The sequence below is a fragment of the Amblyomma americanum genome, chromosome 2, assembly GCF_052857255.1.
Source record: "Amblyomma americanum isolate KBUSLIRL-KWMA chromosome 2, ASM5285725v1, whole genome shotgun sequence".
In the NCBI taxonomy this organism is placed as follows: domain Eukaryota; kingdom Metazoa; phylum Arthropoda; class Arachnida; order Ixodida; family Ixodidae; genus Amblyomma; species Amblyomma americanum.
The window spans coordinates 165,534,755-165,554,637 of NC_135498.1; the positions used below are offsets into that span (position 1 = coordinate 165,534,755).

Here is a 19,883-nt window from a genome sequence, read left to right on the forward strand (position 1 = left end):
TTTTTTCCATTGGAGCGTTGGCGTCTTTCCTAAGTGGCACCGTCTCTGTGAAACTCGGAGACACTGGGCTGAGGGTTGGTCCTGGTAATTAAAAAAAAAAGCCCAAGGAGTTTCAAGATATGTCAAAAAGTGAGCTTGTTATTTATGGTACACGTGCCGGATGGTGTGCCCCTGTGCCGCCAGCGCTTATAATATCTGGGAAAGCGTTTTGTTGTTTATCAGAGGGCTCGATGTCAGAATAAAAACGAAAACCTGAAATTTTTTTTTATTTTTTCAGCGGGAAGTTTAACGATAGATGACCTCAGCAATTATACAGTGCGCTGGGCCGATCCAGTTGTGAGAAAGTTCCGAGACGGGCGCACGATGTACTCAGTCCCTCCACCAGCCAATGGCGCCCTCCTCGCCTACATACTGGGCATCATGGACTTTCTGAGAGAGAAGGCTTCAGACCAACTTGACGACAGTCTCCTGACCTACCACAGGTTTGTTGGCTACTCGTCTTGTGTAAGACCACGCAGGCTGAAAGGGAGTGTCAGTATTTTCTTTTGCATTGGCCACTTCTGGAAGGTAAAATTACTTACTACAGAGAGGGCACAAATTCATAAAATGGCTGCTCAGTGGTGGCTCAGTGGTTATGACACTGCTGACCCGAAATACGCGGGTTCGATCCCGGCGGCGGCATTGGAATTTCCATGAAGGCGAAATTAGAGGCCCGTGTGCTCTGCGATGTCAATGCCCGTTAAAGATCCCCAGGTGGTCGAAATAATTGCCGGAGGTCTCCACTACGGCACTTCTTTCTCTTTTCATTCACTCCCACCTTCCTCCATTCCCGTGCGACGCGTTTCCGGTGTTCATAGACTTTTGTGAAACAATTACTGCACCATTTGCCTTCTAAAAAAAAGAATTTTAATTTTTTTCATAGCTGGTTTCCGAAGTTTTAGTCACTCGAGTTTTAGGTAATTAGGCCTGCTCGTTTGCGTGAAGAGGCGTTCTGTGGTGCCGCTTTCCCTTGCGGAGATTTCGTCGCAAAGGGGCAGTTTGTTTTCACGATGCACAACGTGACTACAAGTGATGAAATTGCTTTGTTTTGTTGGTCGCAGGTTTGTTGAAGCTCTAAAGTTCGCCTACGGCAAGCAGGCGCTCCTCGGTGACCAAAAGTTTGAAGACAGCGTAGCGCAGGTTAGCTATAAAGATCACTGTTTGACCCTTTTGCTCCAGTGCGATTGAGGAAAAGTTGAAAACACGAAATTTCTGAAGAATTTGTTACGTGAAGTATGGTTGCCTCTCTCTTCGCATTTTCTAAACAAACAAGTCCTTCATGTAGGTGCACCCGGTACGAAAAAAAAGGTAGTGTTTTAAAGTAGTTAAGCCGACTAGGACGTGCCAAAGGTTTTGCGTGCGGATGGAAGTTGATGGAGACGACGATCTGTGAAGCATAGTGCGAGAGTGTGTTGAAATTTAACACGAGGCTTGATCGTTTGCGGCGATAGCGTAGTGCTCTCATGCAGTGGCCAGCAAAGCTAATCTCTTCACACCGTTGCGGGTTCGATACCCAGTCACGAGAATATTTATTTTATTTCTGCAGTTTGGCGAAGGTCAACCTCAAGGTCATGCAAACCGCAAGATTATTGGTTGGGCTTGACTGTGTTAAGCATTGCTTTCGCACTCAAAACAAATCATTTATCCTCTTCTCTTCAAGCCATTGTGCAATAAGATTTCGCGTTGTCTTTGTTCTTGAATATCGTGCTGTTGCATGCCGTGGTCCAAATTGCCTCATCTGGACCCAGAATTTCCTGTTTCAGGGCCTTTTCCCTTCAGCAGGTTGAAAACTTCGAAAATTAAAAAAAAAACGGCCGCCATCGTCTGGGAGACGTTGAAGTAACGAGCTTTAGCTGTTTGGTTTACTAGATGAAGAAAGCGAAGAAGAACGCGGCGGTCGTCTCGAGAAACGGAATGTAAATACCCTTTGAAACGGGGTGGATTGCCACCATGCTCGGCTACGCGTGCACGCCGCCTAGTGGAACGATCGCCGCCTAGCGCTAGTTATTAGAGAAATTGTGATGCACGTATGCCCGTTGTCGACTTACACGCCCTCAAGATGAGTCCCAAACGGAATTTGCTTCGTTTGGGAAGTCAAGGTGGGCTTAGTATTCCGTTTGCGCTGCAATACGGTAACGCTTCATTTAGTAATTGCATGTATGCAATGTTTACCTACTATTTAATTGCGTCTTTATTTCTATACCACAACCTATAGGGTTTAATTTTCCTATCACATTCGGTGCACATTTGTCTCCGGGTGGGTGCCCCTTGTCGGAAAATATATACAGGTCCCGTAACGGGACAGTTATCCTACCCGCTAGAGGAAATTTTTTGGTGAGGGGGAAACTGATGGGAGGGCACAACTTTTAATGTCTGCCTTCATGGAGTCAAGAAACCGGAAGTAGGCCGTCATTTCGTCCCCTGACGTCATACTCACATAGTTCCACCTCTAGACACGATATTGGACCATGATATCATGACTAGTCTGTGGCAAATGGTTGTTCCTACAATGCTATGCTATAAGTCAATGCGAGATGTGCTGTTTTCTAGTTGCTGCCACAGGGGGCGCGGTGATCTCAGGATCAAAGCAAATAGAGGTAGTGAACAAAATGACAGTAGATGGCAGAGCCTCTGATAAATGGCGATTAAGTAGAATGAACATGATGTATAAGACTGACATAAGCAACTACCGTCCCATAACAGTAACATCTGTGCTTTACAGGGTGGTGATGTAGATTATAAAGGACAGACTGCAGGCTTGGGTGGAGAACGAGGGTGTGCTAAGGGAGCTAGAAAATTGGTTCCGGAAAGAAAGGAGGTTGGAGGACAGTCTATTTTCATTAACGCAATGCATAGAGATTGCTGAAAAGGAACACAGGCTCCTATGGCTAGCATTTCTGGATATTAGGGGAGCCTACGACAACGTTATTAAAGATGATTGGTGAGACACACTAGGCACATAGCATGTGAAAGATGGAGTAGGTAATCTTTTAAAGATATATATGAAGGTGATAGAGGGCTTATAAAATGAAAAAATATATCAGGGTCCATTGAGATACTGCGGGGTGTTAGGCAAGGATGTCCTCTGTGTCCTTTGTTGTTCATGTTATACCTGCAAGGGTTGAAGCCGAACTAGAGAGGAGCGGACTAGGCTTCAACCTTTCTTTTTGCAAGCAAGGAGAATGTATTAAGCAGTCATTACCGGGACTGATGTACGCGGATGATATTGTGCTAATGGCTGACAACAACGAAGATTTGCAGAAGTTGGTAGACATTTGTGGTACAGAGGGAGATAGATTAGCATTTGAAGTTTAGTTAAGTAAAAATCTGCAGTCATGATATTTAATGATGAGGGTGGCGAGCCTAGAATACAGGAGTTAACGCTAGAAGTAGTGGATGAGTACACGCATCTTGGGGTATGAATAAATAACGGTGCTGAGTATCTGACAGAGCATGAGAAAAATGTAATGAATAAAGCTAGTAGGAAGGCAGCTGTCATGAAAAATAGGCCACTGTAAAATTACAATAGGTATGAAGTGGTAAGAGGGATTTGGAAAGGTGATTGTTCCTTGTCTGACTTTCGGCAACTTGGTCCTGCGCATGAGACTAGATCTCCAAGCAAGGTTAGAAAGCAAACAACGCGGCGTAGGGAGGCTAGCTTTGGGAGCGAAGGGCAATACACCTAATCATGAGGCACAGGGTGATAATAGGATGAGCATCGTTCGAGAGCAGAGAAGCTAGCAGTAAGGTAGCATTTGAGGAGAGATTGAGAAAAATGGGGGAAAAGTAGCGGGCTAGAAAAGTTTTCAGACACCTGTATATAAGGAACGTTGAAACGAAATGGAGAAAGCGAACCAGAAAATTGACAAGAAATTATCTGGACAGCAGTAGGGGGCAAATCAGCAATTATTGGCTAAGAAAAAGATTAAAGAAGCGGAGAGAGCTGTGTGGAAAACAGGGATGCTGACGAAATGGGCACTGGAAACATAGAGGATATTTAAGCACGAAATTGCCATGGAAAATATCTTATAATTGTAAGGGAAGCTCTTTGCTGTATGAGGCCAGGACGGGAGTTTTGCGGGCTAAGACATATAAAGTGAGGTACCATGAGATAAACACGTTGTGCGTTGCGTGCGAAGAGGAGGAGGAAACGGCTGATCACTTGATACTTTTCTGTAAAGGGCTCCTCCTTACAGTGGTAAGCAGCGGTGCTGACTTATTCAAAGCATTGGGGTTTAAGGACAGTGAAGGAAAAGTAGATTTTGACCGCGTAGAAGTAACCAAGCGAAGGTTATCTCATTGGTGGCTAAAATCAAGACAAGAGTAAAATTTCATAAGTCATGGCGAGGTACCTTGAGCCACCGCCCGATTTGAAGGGTTCAGCCTTATCCATCTATGCCATCGGAAGCAGAGCCCATGAAATCTCGAAACATGGTGAGTAGTTGCTTCCACAGATGGCGCTGTGATCTCAGGATGGTAGCAGACCGCACTAAATCTCGAAACTTGATGAGTAAGAGCTAACGCTCTTAGAAAGGAGACAATTTCTGTTCTTAAGATTACCTGCGACTACGTAAAAAGTCCTCTTTTTCCAAATTTTACCCCTGAAATTTCCTCAATAGGAAACGTTTCCCGAATGCAACATCAGTGTGCACATACAGGTTACATTTAGGTACCCTGAAATGTATGAATGAGCTCGTGGCGCACATTTTTGAGAGGGCAGGGCTGTAGATGGCTAACGCCCAGTTCACGCAGGCCGCTGTGTTTTTGAATACTTCAAAAAACTCAAAGGTAGTTCAACCTATAAGTTAGGATTAAAGTCTGAATCGGTACTCCTACCGTGAAATGCAAACTAGGAGCACAACGGGAAGCTTCCACGGGTTTGCTGCTCTGAAAACTTGAAGCCACTGCCTGCCGCATGTAACTTGCGCTGTGCTGGAAGTAATCGTGAGATTGGGTACGCAGGGAGAGCCCTTCTGTTATTCTGTTCATGGGAAGCGCCGCTTTCTAGAAAAACTTAATTTGTCGCTGCTTTCTTACAAAAATTTCTTTAGACAGTATATAGATTGTCCATAGACTTCTCTCTATAAAGTCTACGGACTCTCGATAGACAAACGATAGAGAACAGTCTATAGGCAATAGATATCTTGTAAACAATTTATAGACAATCGATACTGATGGCCATGCACTTTTAGTAGACTTTTGTCTGCAGGCAGTCTATAGACTATGAATATTTAAAAAAATATCTATAGGAAGGCAGTAGTGTCTATAAGAAGTCTAGAGACAGTGTATAGAGCGTTTTTATAAGGGCAGATCTTAGAGCGGCTAGACAGGCTCCAATGGCTCAAAAAGTTTTCAGCCTTCTAGCAAATGCAGTTTTACAAAACCTATTCGCAGGCGAAGGGCTTCTAAACACACTTTCGGTATTTTTCTTGCTAGCTTCGCTTTTCGAAATGCTTGCATGCTTGACGAGCTATGCCTGTCACCTGTAGTAACACAGTAGTGCAGCGATTATAGAAAGAGTTCTGGCTGGCACCAAACGAACTTAGGAAAGGTCGTGGGATGTGCACAAATCGGTGTCTAAGAACAATTTACTTTCAAGCTGGGCGTAGCGATTTTCGGCAATAATTTCTCATGCTCACATGTTTACACTTTGGTGAACAATGTTTTCTAAAACATCTAAAATTTTTTCTAAAACTGAGTATCCTCAACACCTCATTGAATTTTTTTTTTCCTGTGTCTATTTTTGTTCAGTGCAGAATTGAAGGTATACGATAGGAAGTTCAAAAACATTTGGCGAGGTTTAACTCTTCTAAGCCTAGTTATGAAGGCCAAAAGCTCTTTTTCGCTGATTTGAAAGTCTAGCTTCTCGTTGCTCCTCGGCTTCAGCGGCTTGTTTAGCTCCATCTCGGCGAGAGCTTTATTGTCTGGATGATCGGGCGCGGCTTGACGGCCACTCTGTAGAGTTGACACACTCTGTCCAGCGCGTGCCTCGTCCATGGCAAAACGGATGGAGAAACCGCCTAAATACTAACTGTTACACCCTCCTAGTCACGTGGTACCACAACGGCGAAGCCGGCTAGCGTGCGCAGCTTCGCCTCTCCCAACCTGCTCCCTCCTAATCACGTGGTATCGCAGTGCCAGAGCCGGCGTGCGCGCACAGGTGCGCATCTGCTTGGTGAATCACGCGGTTTCCCTGCGCTCTGGGTCTTCAAGGTCTAACACGTATCAAGATGACATTGGAAGACATGTAGTAATAGAGCTTTTGCTCTGAAAAAAAGAGTTCTGCAGCATTCGTTTGTCGCGTCAACACGCAGTGTAAATTCGCATGTCTCTATAGACGGGTTCAATCGCAATCACATGTGCACTCTAAACTAACGGTCATCGCAGGTGGTCCAGGAGCTTATTTCAGAGGAGGCGGCTGAGACAGCCAGAAGCAAGATCAACGACTCTCAGACTCACGACGACTTGAGCTATTACGGCTTTGTCGACACCAAAAAACCGCAAGGCGGCACGTCACACTCGTGCTTTTGGGACGCAAAAGGCAACATCGTTGCCATAAGCAGCACCATCAACCACCGGTGAGCACGCTGCCTCCTAGCACTCTCCGAATATTAATTACCTAATTGACGTCATATTTTGAATGAGTGGTGGCCTGTGTTTGGTCTAGCGGGAAGTTGATGCCGGCAGGTCAGCGTACTGGCCAAGAACAGAAGAAATATTAGAAGCGTGCGATATATCTTCTTGAGCGACATTGCATGGCCGCAGTGTTTTTCCTGGATCAAGAGGGGTGGCTTCTCAAATTTTTTTTTAATTTTATTTAATTGGTTTTTCGGGGGGAAGGAAATGGCGCAGTATCTGTCTCATATATCGTTGGACACCTGAACCGCGCCGTAAGGGAAGGGCAAATGAGGGAGTGAAAGAAGAAAGGAAGAAAGAGGTGCCGTAGTGGAGGGCTCCGGGATAATTTCGACCACCTGGGGATCTTTAACGTGCCCTGACATCGCACAGCACACGGGCGCCTTAGCGTTCTTCCTAAGGGAAGGGGAAATGAGGGAGTGAAAGAAGAAAGGAAGAAAGAGGTGCCGTAGTGGAGGGCTCCGGGATAATTTCGACCACCTGGGGATCTTTAACGTGCACTGACATCGCACAGCACACGGGCGCCTTAGCGTTTTTTTTTCTTCTCAAATCGCAAAGCATACTTTTGCGTCGATATGCAGGACGGAGACTGCGTATTTTTAATGTGGGTAACATATTGGCGATAACATGGAGGAAAATGTTATGCTGAGCATGAACGCTGTTTGCGGTTTCCAGAAACTGCTGCTTGCGGCCCCTTGCTATTGGAGCTAAAGAGCTGGTGCGCCAGGTACACAAAATCTTATGGTGCTGCTTTTTCAGACCGACGAGGGGTCAAGCAGTACTGCAATTTTGCATCAAGCAATCTGTCATGCTGCCATCGTCCTGGTGGTGTGACTTTTTATTGTTTCCGTGTCTGTCTGCAACATGCTTGTCTAATTAAGCTCGGTGCTCTTTTTTGTGGCTTCTTTAAGGAGCCGCTACAAGTTTTCGAAGTTTGGCTTCTCTTTTGTGCGCAGTTTCGGCAGTCTGTTGATACCGGAACGTGCTGGATTCCCGCTCAACAACGCGATGGTCGACTTCGCCACGCCCTGGAAAGCGAACGTCTCTGGATTCCGCTCTTCTTCTGCCAACTTTATCAAGCCAAACAAAATTCCGCAGTCCTCCATGGCACCCACTATTGTGCTGGACAAGGACGGCAACCCAGAGATGTGTGTGGGCGGATCTGGAGGATCCCGCATTGCCGCCGGCGTTGGCCTGGTGAGCTCAGTGATTCTCTTTATTTAATTTTTAGTAAATGCAGACAACTTGTACTCTTCAATTAGGAAATTATTGCCTTTGGCAGGTATATGGCAGTTTTTCCGTGCAGAGTAAACAAATGATTGAACTTAACGCCAGGCAATGAAACTCTAAGCCCTCCGAGACAAAATAAATTCTAGTCGGTTACTATTAATGAAGGAAACAAAGTGCTCTTCAAAAGAAGCCCTTCAATCATGCAATTGACCAGTTGCCGTCACGTCGCCTTAAGGGCCACGCACGTGTCACAGTGGCAGGCAGGTGCATGGTGGTTCATCGCGGTTCCAGTTACTATAGATCGACTCCAATGGTTGGAGGGTGTCCTCGGACTACCACGTGTCGCTTCGTTCTAAATTGGTAGCGAAGTGGGATATAATGATCGAAATCGATCAATAAACGAGGGGTAACTGCGCAGTAGTCAAACCAACGAGCGCATGTAAATTCTGAATTTAAGCAAAGCTATATGGAGCAGCTTGCAAACAATGGAAAGGAAAGAAACGGCAGAAGAGACGATCAAGCTACGTCAAAGGTTCTGCAGGTGGCTCAGGAAACCTCCTCATAAAGGTAGTTGCCCTCCATACGCAATACACTATATACAAAGAGCTAGAAAAAATTGCTTGAAAAATATATCCGCGAGAAGCTCGATTGCAAAGGCCTTAGCAGTTAGTGCTTGGTTCCCGTCCGTGACCTACAAGGTATATACAAAGTATATGGGGCAGAATTGGAGTGACTTGGGAATTTAATCGTGCTAAGAACTCCATTGGTTTCTAAAACGGCACTTAACGGTGATCACATTTAGGTACTCTGCCAAATTTAGTATTGTGAAATTCAAAGTATTTATCATCATCATTACCAGCCCGACTACATCCCAAGTCTCTCCAATTAACCCTTTCCTTCGCCAGCTGTGCCCACCGCATGCCCGTAAACTTCTTAATCTCATCCCCCCCTTTAACTTTCTGCCACCCCCTGCTGCGCTTGCCTTTTCTTGGAATCTACTCCGTTAACATTCAGAACCGGCAGTTTTCTTGCCTTCGCATTACATGCCCTGCCCACACCTATTTCTTCCTCTTCATTTCCACTTTGATTTGTCATTAACACGCGTTTTCTTTCTCTCACCCAATCAGCCGCTTCCTGTCTCCTAACTATACACCTATCATTTTTCTTTCTATAGCTCGCTGCGTTGTCGTTAACTTGAGCTGAACCCGTTTTGTTAGCCTTCAAGTTTCTGCCCCGCAGGTAAATATTGCTGAAATACAACTGCTCTATACTTTTCTCTTGAGGGATATTGGTAAACTGCCATTCATGATCTCAGAGAACCTGCCATATGTGCTCCACCCTATTCTTCTAATGTTTTCCCTCTCATGATCCGGATCAGCAATCACTACCTGTCCTAAGTAGATAAATTCCTTTACCACTTCCGGCACCTGGCTACCAATTTTGAACGGCTGTTCCCTTGATAGACTGCTCGAACATATGTTCTACTTTGGTTATCGGCATGATAATTCTTAGACCCATCGCTCTGCTCTGGCTGTTTAACTCATTGATCATGCTTTGCAATTCATCTCCTGAGTGACTCAGTTAGGCAACGTAATCAGCTACACGCCGACTATTTAGTTATTCTCCATTAATTGTTATCTCTAACTGTTCCCAATTCAGGCCTCAGAATACCTCCTGTAAATAGGCGTTGAATGGTTTTGCCGAGATCATGTCTGCCTGCCTGAAGCCCTTCCTTATCGCATTTTTATTGCTGACTTTGTAGAGGACTATGGTAGCTATGCAAGTGCTATGGACATCTTCCAGTATTTTAACATAAGGCTCTTCCACACCCTAACTCCGCAATGCCTGCATGACTGTCGAGGTTTCCACTGAGTCAAATACTTTCTCGCAATCAATAAAAGCTATATATAAGGGTTGGTAATATTCTTCATATTTCTCTATCACCTGAATGATAGCGTGAATAAGATCTGTTGTGGAATATCCTTTACAAAATCCTGCATTTGCGATTACCTTAGTAATTACCAGGTATGCAACGGACAGGCCTGTAATTTTTCAAATCCTTGGTGTTTCTCTTTTTATGAATTAGGATAATGTGAGCGTTCTTTCAACCTTCTGGTACTGTCGAGCTCATAAGGTATTGCTTATACTGGCATTGTGTCAAAGTATATTTGACTCCATAATTATTTCCCGTTCGGCATTTTATTGGCAGCTCTCATTTGGTTTGCATTATAGATTGTTGCTATTTATATTAGTGTATAGGTTCTGTGCAGTTTACAGTACTTATGCTTATTAGCTCTTTAGCGTTTACAAACATCTATTCTTGTTTTGTTTATAGTGCTGTTCCGAAATTTTTCTTTAGTGTCCTTTCTTTATATAATATGCTCACGCCTCGCCTTGTTTTAACTTGATCATAAGAGGTTCTTTTGCTATCTTGTACTTCAGTACCTCTTCTCGTAATTGCCCTGTAACATGCATTTTATGAATAAATGAAACAAAATCCACGAATTAGAGAGAGACTAACATGAATGCAAATAAACATGAAAGCAACTCGAGTAATCTTAGACAGTGTGGCTAAGGAATAGCGGTTTACGTTAGGCAGCCAGAGATTAAAACCATACAGGAATACATATTTTTAGGCAACTAATACTACAGATACCGACCATCAGAGGGAAATATTTTGGAGAAAGAGAATAGGCAGGACTGCACTGTGCAGGTGCTCTCCGATCGCGAATTTCCGCTTACCAGTACACCTCCACAGGAAAGTAAAAAATAGTTGTCTTATTTACAAGTGCTCAGCTGTCGCGCAGAAACATTGCGGCTAATGAAAAGGCTTGTAATGTAATTGTGGCAACAGAGATATGAATGAAAGTATAAATATTTGGGGTGACTTTCACTACTAGGAAGAGAGTGGGTTGTGTGAGGAAAAAAAAACGCAAGTTAATAATATAATAGCTCAGAAGAAGAGCACGAAATGAACACGGACAATGAATTCAACAATTAAGGTCTCGCGGAGACTTACTTGCGTTCAATCTTTGAAACATTTTAAATTACAGCGTAGCGAAAGTAGACAACTGAAAGCCTGGTGAGAAAACACCCGTAGAAAGGAGTGCCACACGAGAGACACATTCGCCACTTCGGTATTCGCTGCACGCCGGGAAAAGTATTGAGAGCATTATATATGTGCAATAATTTGGTGCAACGACTAACGGTCAATGCTTACCTCAAGAGCCTCTGATTCGCTGACTGTATTCTGACCATGTCTGGGATATATGCCTAGAATGAGGTAGCTCTCTTGCGAAGAGCAATCGCAGGCATGTGCTAGTTTTGTATTTATTAAGAGTATTTTGGGCTGCATTGAAAAATCTACAGTTTGCGAGAAGTGGTGAGTTGTGAGTAGGTCCTCGATTTTGCTCTGTAACGTGGTCGAGGCTGTTGAAATGAAGGAATAGTTCAAAATAATTTGACGATGGGCTTTTCTTCCTGCAGATTGAACTTTTCTCGTTTGGATGGAATTTATTTTGCCTTAACGCGCTCGCAGAAATCAGTGCCTTATTAAAGCGAATTGGCACAACCAAAAAGGAACACGGGGCACGTGGCCAGAAGCTGTTGACACATTCGATGAAGTTTGATTGGCGAGACTACTCTTTGTATGCGTGTTCTCTCTTCTAATTATCAGTAAAGAATGCTTGTCACTGACCAACTACTACCGCGGTGGGAGCAGGCTGCAATGATCACAAATTGAGAAACTTCGAGGCGCGAAACGAAAACTCACGCTGAGCGTGGGAAATCAGTGGCGCCCTCAGCCTTTGATGGGAAAACCGAGAGATTCGGATGCAGCGCGAAGAGTAGACGCAGGCTGTTGAACTGCCTGAGCCGCAACACATCAGGAATCAGAAAGCGAGTTTTAGCGGGCCTTAATACATGTAGCCCTCGTAGACTGTCTTAATTGAACTAATTATTATTACCTGACCATGGTACCAACAAAAGTGCCTTTAAACTGCTCTTAGAGCTGCATGTCCTGTAGCATTTCTCCTCGTTATGTACGTGGTGTACACACTCTGTGTAGGTCTCTCATAAGAGGTTGCCTAGAAAGGGTAGTTCATAATTGTTATAGCATTTTGAGCGCCCACAAAATGCTGTGCGCTGGGAATGGTATGAAGAGACCTCTCTGTAAAATATAAACTAACTTATTTTCATTGTAAGTGAAACGTGTACAGTACGACATAAACGTTTAAAGGACTGAAATAAGGTGTTGGCTTGGGCTGGTTGGTGCATGACGGAAAGATTGAAACAGCCCGGAGACAGAACGACAGAAAGCAGTGGCAGCGCCTTTGTGCAACTGGTTTCTATCGTCATGAATAAAAAGGTTTCGCCATTCTGCATAGCATGTTAGTAGGCCTGTCGGAAACGTGCATACAAAAGTTTCATTCAGTCTCATGGTCCTGGTAAAGATCACCGCCGCATCTGTGAGAGTCGTAAGTGCTGTTCCCATCGTATGGAGCTTCCATGGTTGCTCTCAAGTTTTCGTTTTTCTCAGTCTGTCGCTTTAGCACTGTACACCGCAATTGAGAACACGTGATGCACGTTTAAGACCCCACAATAGCCAATAATTCTTGCCTACATTTCCAAAACACAAACTTCTTGCTGCATTGCACCAAAAAGCCGCCCAAAATACATTTCTACTGCAAGATTCAGCTTCAAGAAATGTAGAAGGCGTGCTTGGATTCGCTTTAGAATCTTTCGTCCTCCCAAGGGAAGTCTGAAATTAAAACAGCGGTACTGCTGCGTCAGAAGGCGATAGAACAACTATTGATTGGTCGATGATTTTTGTAGCGTCAGCTACATTACGGTAGAATTTAGAGCCTTCAGCGTGGCTGCGCCGCCACCCTGTGGCAGCGCCAGCCCCCCGTGGCTGCGCCGCCTCGCTATCACGTGGTTTGTCACGTGGTCTGGAGCAGCTGCCGGCGGCGCGGCGCTGTGGCTGTTCAAGTGGTTCGTCACGTGGTTGTCCGCGTGACCAAGTTCCACTCGGCCAGACGCAGCTATCGCGTCACTCCATGTTTAACCAAAGCTAAAGCAGCAATAACCTTTTTCTATGCATTATTACATGCATAGTAGTTTCGCTTTAAATTGCAAGGAAGGATCTCTTTCTGCTCGTTATAATTAGAGGGCGCTATGGTTTCTCTTCATAAAGCAATAACTCTTTTACACTTCTGCAATGTACGAAGCTGTGACAAGGCCCTCCTGGAAATTGAGTGCTTGTTTCTGTGTTTGGACTCTGGAGAGTTAAATTCGGAGTTGTTGCCGCAGTACTTTAAGTACTTAAAAAGAGTACCACATCCAATTTTAAGACCTGTAGGCAGTATGCTGACTCTCACTCAGGCACATGTCTGTGCGGCTCACGTAAATGAGAGTACGGCAAAGAGGATCGGTGTATATTTTAGGCGTGGTTCTAGGGGCGTACATGCTCTGATGCTTAGTCGGTAGGACGGAGAGCCGGGTGAACGAATAATGCATCCCTTTCAAACTGGGAAAAATAGCGGAAGGTTGTGAAGACACTGGAGAATCATTGGGCAGCTTCTTCTCAAGAGATGGAATGCAAAAGCTTAATTCTACAGCCTTTTCGCGTGTCATTTCACTTGAAGTTGTCCGGGATATGGCAGCAGATTTTGGTGCCGGTCTTAATCAGCATTGCGGGGAGAATGTAGAAAAAACTTCCAGATGAAACTCTTCAAATGTCAGCCACTGGAAAGGGCGGGCATAACTAGTGCCTAAACATTGCTTTGGTCATGGCTTTAGGTTAGGAGGCCCATTATTCGATAAACGTACGACGGAACGTACCGACTGTCTTTTACGTATGCTTTCGTCTGTTGCGTTTTCGATACAATGCTCGGCTGTTCAACAGAGATGGTTGTAAGAAGGACGTATTTCGTGGTTAATGTCGAAGGCAATGTGTGTGTTAAACAAAAATACCTCTCGGCTGCTGAGAAACGCTGCAGACACGAAGCAGGAGTCCTGTGTTTAAGGAGCTAGGCTTTCACAGGTGCGCAGTGGTGGAATAATATTTGAAGATTATGCTTTTCCAGTCCCCAGGCGAAGTGGCACAACATGAAAAGAATGAGGTAGAAACATCGGTTTTTCATCGCACAACGTTACTCAAGGGAAGGTACGACGGTTCATAATGAAGTTTTAGGCGCGAAGTGGGAACAAAGACCTCCGTGAGTTTTGGCAACAGGTGGTCGCTGTTGTCAGTAAGCTACGTCAAAGCAGTCCTGGTTTCGGCGGCTTCTGAAGGGTGTGAAAAGAGACTGAATATGTCCTAGAGCAGACACTTCAACGTAAACGGCTATGCAAGGCACTCATGTCACTGCCCGGCGGTGGTGTGCATACATGTCAGCGATGCGAACAGAGACTAACCCCGTCACAGTTTTGTAGCGTTTTCTCAGTGGCGGGAATTGTGCAGCGTATACGAGGCTTTCTGCTAACCCTAGAGCCAACCTTTTAGTACAGAGTCGTTCTCCACCTGTTCCTTTTGAAAAGATTTGAGCTTTGTCTTCGAGTCAGTGGTCGCTCGTCGATACGCTGTAAAAACTGTTGCCTATCTGATGAGCTTGCGGCAAGGCCTGTAAAAAAGGAGACTGAAGGAAGGAGCGGTCGTGGCGAGGACCTCCGAGTTTTGCCCTAATAAGCGTGGTATGGCCCCCTCTAGGCGATGTCACTTTTAAGGAAGACGAAATATTTAGATTTGTGTTTTGTATAATTTTGTGCTTATCAGTGCATAACTCTTGTTTCATTTGGATCAAGTATATTGCTTTCCTTCTGCGCCAGGTTTTGTATCTAATAAAACGGCCGTCCTGTTTTTTAGCCTCACTTTTACTGTCTAGCCAATGGTTTTTGTGCCGCATTAGTTTCCATCCATAATCATAGGTTATGTTAGCGTTGCCATACTTTTCGTGTATTAACGCTGAGATAATGCAGAGAAACTCTATTATTGAGAAAACGTGACACCTGAGGCGCGTTCAAATGGCTACACTTTCCATCTTATGCAGGTGGCTATGCGTGCCCTGTGGCAAGGCAAGTCTATCAAAGAAGCGATTGATCAAGCGAGGCTGCACCATGAACTGATGCCGACTGAACTGGAAGTAGAGGCCAGTTTCCCGAAGGTGGTATCATCTAAGCTTATTTTTGAAAGCATACGCCGGATGAGCTTGCATGTTTTTAGAAATAAGTCATTATTTTTTATTGGCATTTTCACTAGCAAGAAGTTCAATATTCGTGCAAATGACCTATCTTTTTGTAGCCATGTTTTCCTGGACCTTAAGCTCGGCTACCTCATCCATTTTATTTATTTGACTTATCTACATAAACTGTAGCCCCCATGTCAGGCCCATCCATGAGTTGCTGCCGCAGATAAAGAAATGAAGAAAAATTATTAATTACCTTAAAGTTACACTGTAAGTCTTCGATGTGGAAAAAGGTACCATGCCTTTGTGGCCGTATTGAAGCGAAAAAGAAGAGAAATATGGTCTGTTAGTCTCTGGTTTGCGGGTTTAACGTCCCAAAGTAACTCAGGATATGAGGGACGCTGTAGTGAGGGGCTCCTAATAATTTTGCACACCTTAGATTCTATAACATGCGCTGACATCGCGCACTACCCGCGCGGGCCTCTAGAATTCCACTTCCATAGAAATCCGACCGCCGTGGCTGTGTCTTTAGGGTCAGCAGCCGAGCACTAGAACCACTGAGCCAAAGGGTATATGCGAGGTATTCAGCGAGGTTTCTTCAGCTTATGTAGACTGTGTAAAAAGCAGAGTGCTGATACCGGCGTCAAGTTCGACATTGCCGCAGCAAAGCCTAGATGTTTTTTTTTTTTCACCCGCGGAGAGACAAGCGTAGATTTTGCCGTTGGAGCATTCCAAGAAACAGCGTTTGGAATGCACTTTGAGGCTGCGTTTTAGAAGGGGATATAACCGGAGAGTGAATGGCCGCGTGATCACATTCATCGCGAGAGAGTGAGGAGCAGCTTGCATTGATCCCAAATTTAGGAACCGATGGCTGCTGGTTTCGCTGTGTTAACAATAGAAAGTATTTGCTGGAAGGAGTTTAACTGCGTTCTTTACGACTTTCGCCACTTTCTCTGTGGCATTCATATGGACTCAGGAAAGAAAAAAAAAAGGTCTACTTTCTTAAGTGCAGGAAACTATGCAAAGGTGACTTTTCTACTATGAGGGATGGCGTATAGTGGAGGGATCCAGAAAAATTTCGACCATCTAGAGTTCTTTAAAGTGCACTAACATGGCAATGTACACGGGTGTCTTGCATTGCGGCCGATATTGAACCCACGCCCTCGTGTTGAGCAGCCGAGCGCACAAACAACTGAGCCATCGGAGCGAATGAAAAGGTGTCAACCGTTGTTGGCGGTGGCAACCCTATTTTAACGGTTTCGAAACCGCATATGAACGCATGAAATTTTCTTAGACGATGGTGGTGCTGAGCTATACGGGAAAGGCAGTTGTAGGGCGAATTCAAGAGTTAAAATTTTGTGTTTGCATTTGATTTTTAATTGCATACCATACTTTAACGATGAAGGAACGGCATGTGAAAGCAGGAAGTTTTTTTTAGACGGTGGCGGTGCTGACCTAAACGGGTAAGGCAGTTCTGTGACGAATTCACTGATTAAAAGTTTGTATTTGTTTGCATTTGATGCATAATTGCATACCTTCCAGCTAAAGCACTTCTGCCACCGTGTTGATCACTAATCGTACTTGAAATCATAAGGCAGAAATTACGGCTTCTTGATATAAGCTTCCAATCCTCGCTGCGCCCGAGAACCGTAAGTCCTGCATTGTGTGCGCAGGAAACTTTCCATACCCGTTTTTGAATCTTCACTTGACAACACACGTATGACAGCGGTAAAGCTCGTGACCTCTTACATGTAACAGTAAAGAGCGGTGTGAAACGACCCACAAGTCTTGGCACCTTACAATGCCTGAAAACTAGCGAGAGCCTACATCACGGGAGATTCACCATCACAATATTGCCCCCTGAAAATGAAATGAACCCTTTTGCAGCCAATATATAGTAGCGTTGAAATCCGACCGCGGCGGCTGCGTTTTTATGGAGGAAAAACGCTAAGGTGCCCGTGTGCTATGCGATGTCAGTGCACGTTAAAGATCCCCAGGTGGTCGACATTATTCCGGAGCCCTCCACTACGGGGACCTCTTTCTACTTTCACTCCCTCCTTTATCCCTTCGCTTACGGTGCGGTTCAGGTGTCCAACGATATATGCGACAGATACTGCGCCATTTCCTTCCCCCCCCCCAAAAAAAAAGAAACAATTATTATTTTGTAGCGTGAGCTACACTGGCCGAGGTTGAGCAGTTTCGCGTGGCTCCTGGAGAGCCGTGCTGCGCATGCGCGAGGAGACCTGACGTCACACGGTGCACAGCTCGCGCGCCGGAGCCGCCGCCGCCGCGCGCGCTCGCCTCGCCAGTCATCAAAGAGTGCTTCATAGCCGCGGCAGACGCACTGGCGCCGGCGCGTACCCAGCTGTGCGCCTCCGTTGCGCAGTAGCAAGTCTGACACTACGCCGCCGGAGCCGCTTGATAGCGCCTCTCGTTTTGTGCGCATGCGCAGAGGTATCAGTGGGGGTATACATAAATCGGGGCGTTTGCCAGTGTGGTATAGTCATGCAGAAGGAGAGCGAAATTGCTGCTCACGCTACGTATATCCTGGCATAGCCGAGCTGAGCCACTGCTAAATTTTCATTTTTACTTTTTGGTACATGTTTTAGGAATACATAAGCATGTTGAAAAAGAAGGGCCACAAGATCAAAGTTCAGGAAGTCATGCCGAACGCCGTGTCCGCCATCTTCATGCGAGACGGCCGTCTCTACGCAAACAGCGACTTTAGAAGAGGAGGCTCTGTCGACGGAGAGTGAAGTGGGTCGTCCTGGAGGCACTCTCGTCTCTCTCAATTAAAAAAAAACTTGATGGGCCGCTTGTTTGTTGGGAATATATGAATCTTGCGTGTCAAGAGTATTTGTACTAAACTTAATTTTAATACCTGTGAGATGTTCTGTGGTGTCTCATTATTACTAGGCGCAGCAATAGCGCGCCGGCACTTGCGTTGCGAAGAGAAAGCACTGGGTGAACGCATCTGCAGTACTTCGTCGTACGAGCCGAGCAACTAATCGGATGATTGATCGCTATGTAATAAGAACACAGCACACTACTAATACAGCACACACAGCACACCACAGCACAGCACAGTAATAAGAGCACAGCACAGTAATAAGCCCAGCGTCACGAACAACCAGCCGAACCGTCCAGGCACAGAACAGAGACCGCGTTCAGTCCAGTCCAGTCCAATTCATAGAGCCCGTCGGGTGTTACGAATGCAGTTTTTGGGCGATTGGCTTCCGCCATCGGCACCTGCCAGTAACCGGAGCGCAAGTCCAATGAAGAAAAGAACTCGGAGCCCTGCAGGCAGCCAAGGGCATCGTCGGTACGGGGGATAGGGTAAACGTCCTTGCGTGTAATCTTATTCAGACGACGGTAGTCCACGCAGAAACGGATGAAACCGTCTTTTTTCTTGACCAGAACCACTGGCGATGCCCACGGGCTGTGCGACGGTTGTATCACGTGACACTGGAGCATGTCGGTCACCTGGGCGTCAATGATGCTGCGCTCAGCGACTGACACGTGGTACGGACGTTGGCGCAAAGGGGCATGGGTTCCAGTGTCAATACAGTGGGTAACGGTGGTGGTGCGGCCCAAGGAAGGTTGCTGGTAGTCAAAGCTTGAAAACGCTGCAGAACGGCTACAAGCTGGTCGCGTTGGGTAGACGTCAGGGCGGCGTCGACGGAACGGTGAAAAATATCTACAGACGACTGATTCGTGATGGGAACAGGCGTAATGGCGCTGACGTGAAGACCGGCCGCGCAATCGACGAGGGGGTATGCGGAGGCGGGATCGAGAACGGCAACGCTACCAAGCGATTGGCCACGGAGTAAAGTGGTAGGGCAGGAGAACGGGTTGGCCACATAAATAGCGCTGGAGCCACGAACAATTGTCAGCACAGCATGAGGCAGCAAAACAGACTTCTGGTCAGCGCATCATAAAGAGGGGGTATAAGTCACTGTTTCATCTGAGAGCGCAGCACAAGAAAGAGGCACCAGCACTGAAGAGAAAGGTGGAACGTCTGTATCCTCTGAGACGACCACAGTAGCGGCACCAGCACCGGTTACGTCCGAGGGGGCGTCACTGTAGGGCGACAAGTCAAGCTGAGCACGGGCGCAATCAATAACGGCGTGATGTGAGGAGAGGAAGTCCCAGCCAAGGATAACGTCGTGAGAGGAGCGGGCGAGGACGATGAACTCGATTGGGTAGGGAACGTTCCCGATGAGCACGCGGGCGGTGCAGGCGGCTAACGGTCGAGTGTCCTGAGCGCTGGCCGTCCGGAGACAAACGGGAGGAAGGGGCGTCGTAACTTTTTTGAGTCTGCGACAGAGGGTGTGCCTGAGAACCGAAACGGCTGCGCCAGTGTCAACAAGTCCTTCGACGGCGACTCCTTCAACGAAAACGGTAATATTGGCAGGCGCAAAACAGGTCTTGAGTGAGCCGCTGGTGACGCAGTTCTTGCCTCCGGAACTGCGGTGGTTAGTTTTCAGCGTGGACGGCGGGTTGGCGACGGAGCATTGGGGAACGGGAACGACGGCCAGGAGACGGCGAGCGGTGGGAGCGGGGATGATAACTAGGAGAAGAAGAATCCGGAGGCCGCAAGTGTGACGCAGGCGAGGACGACGGCGGAAGGTCGTACGTCGGCTCACGCCTATTATCGTAGGGACGCTGATCACGACTGCGACACAAACGAGCAACGTGACCAGCGACGCCACAGGCGTAGCAAATAGGGCGGTTGTCTTGTGTGCGCCAGGGGTTGAGTGGCTGCGGCTGTGATCGGGGGCGGGCAACCGGACG

General features: G+C 46.3%; 1 protein-coding gene across 1 annotated transcript in view; it reads left to right on the forward strand.

Moving 5' to 3' along the window:
- Window positions 1-17,896, forward strand: part of LOC144119246 (scoloptoxin SSD14-like) — a 71,202-nt gene extending 53,306 nt beyond the window's left edge. Inside the window, exons 9-14 of the mRNA XM_077651915.1 lie at window positions 278-482; window positions 1,101-1,179; window positions 6,427-6,617; window positions 7,632-7,872; window positions 14,955-15,068; window positions 17,699-17,896. Of these exons, the coding sequence (XP_077508041.1) occupies window positions 278-482; window positions 1,101-1,179; window positions 6,427-6,617; window positions 7,632-7,872; window positions 14,955-15,068; window positions 17,699-17,845 (977 nt within the window). The 3' untranslated portion in view covers window positions 17,846-17,896. The remainder of the gene's footprint in view (window positions 1-277; window positions 483-1,100; window positions 1,180-6,426; window positions 6,618-7,631; window positions 7,873-14,954; window positions 15,069-17,698) is intronic.
- Window positions 17,897-19,883: the final 1,987 nt, after the last annotated feature.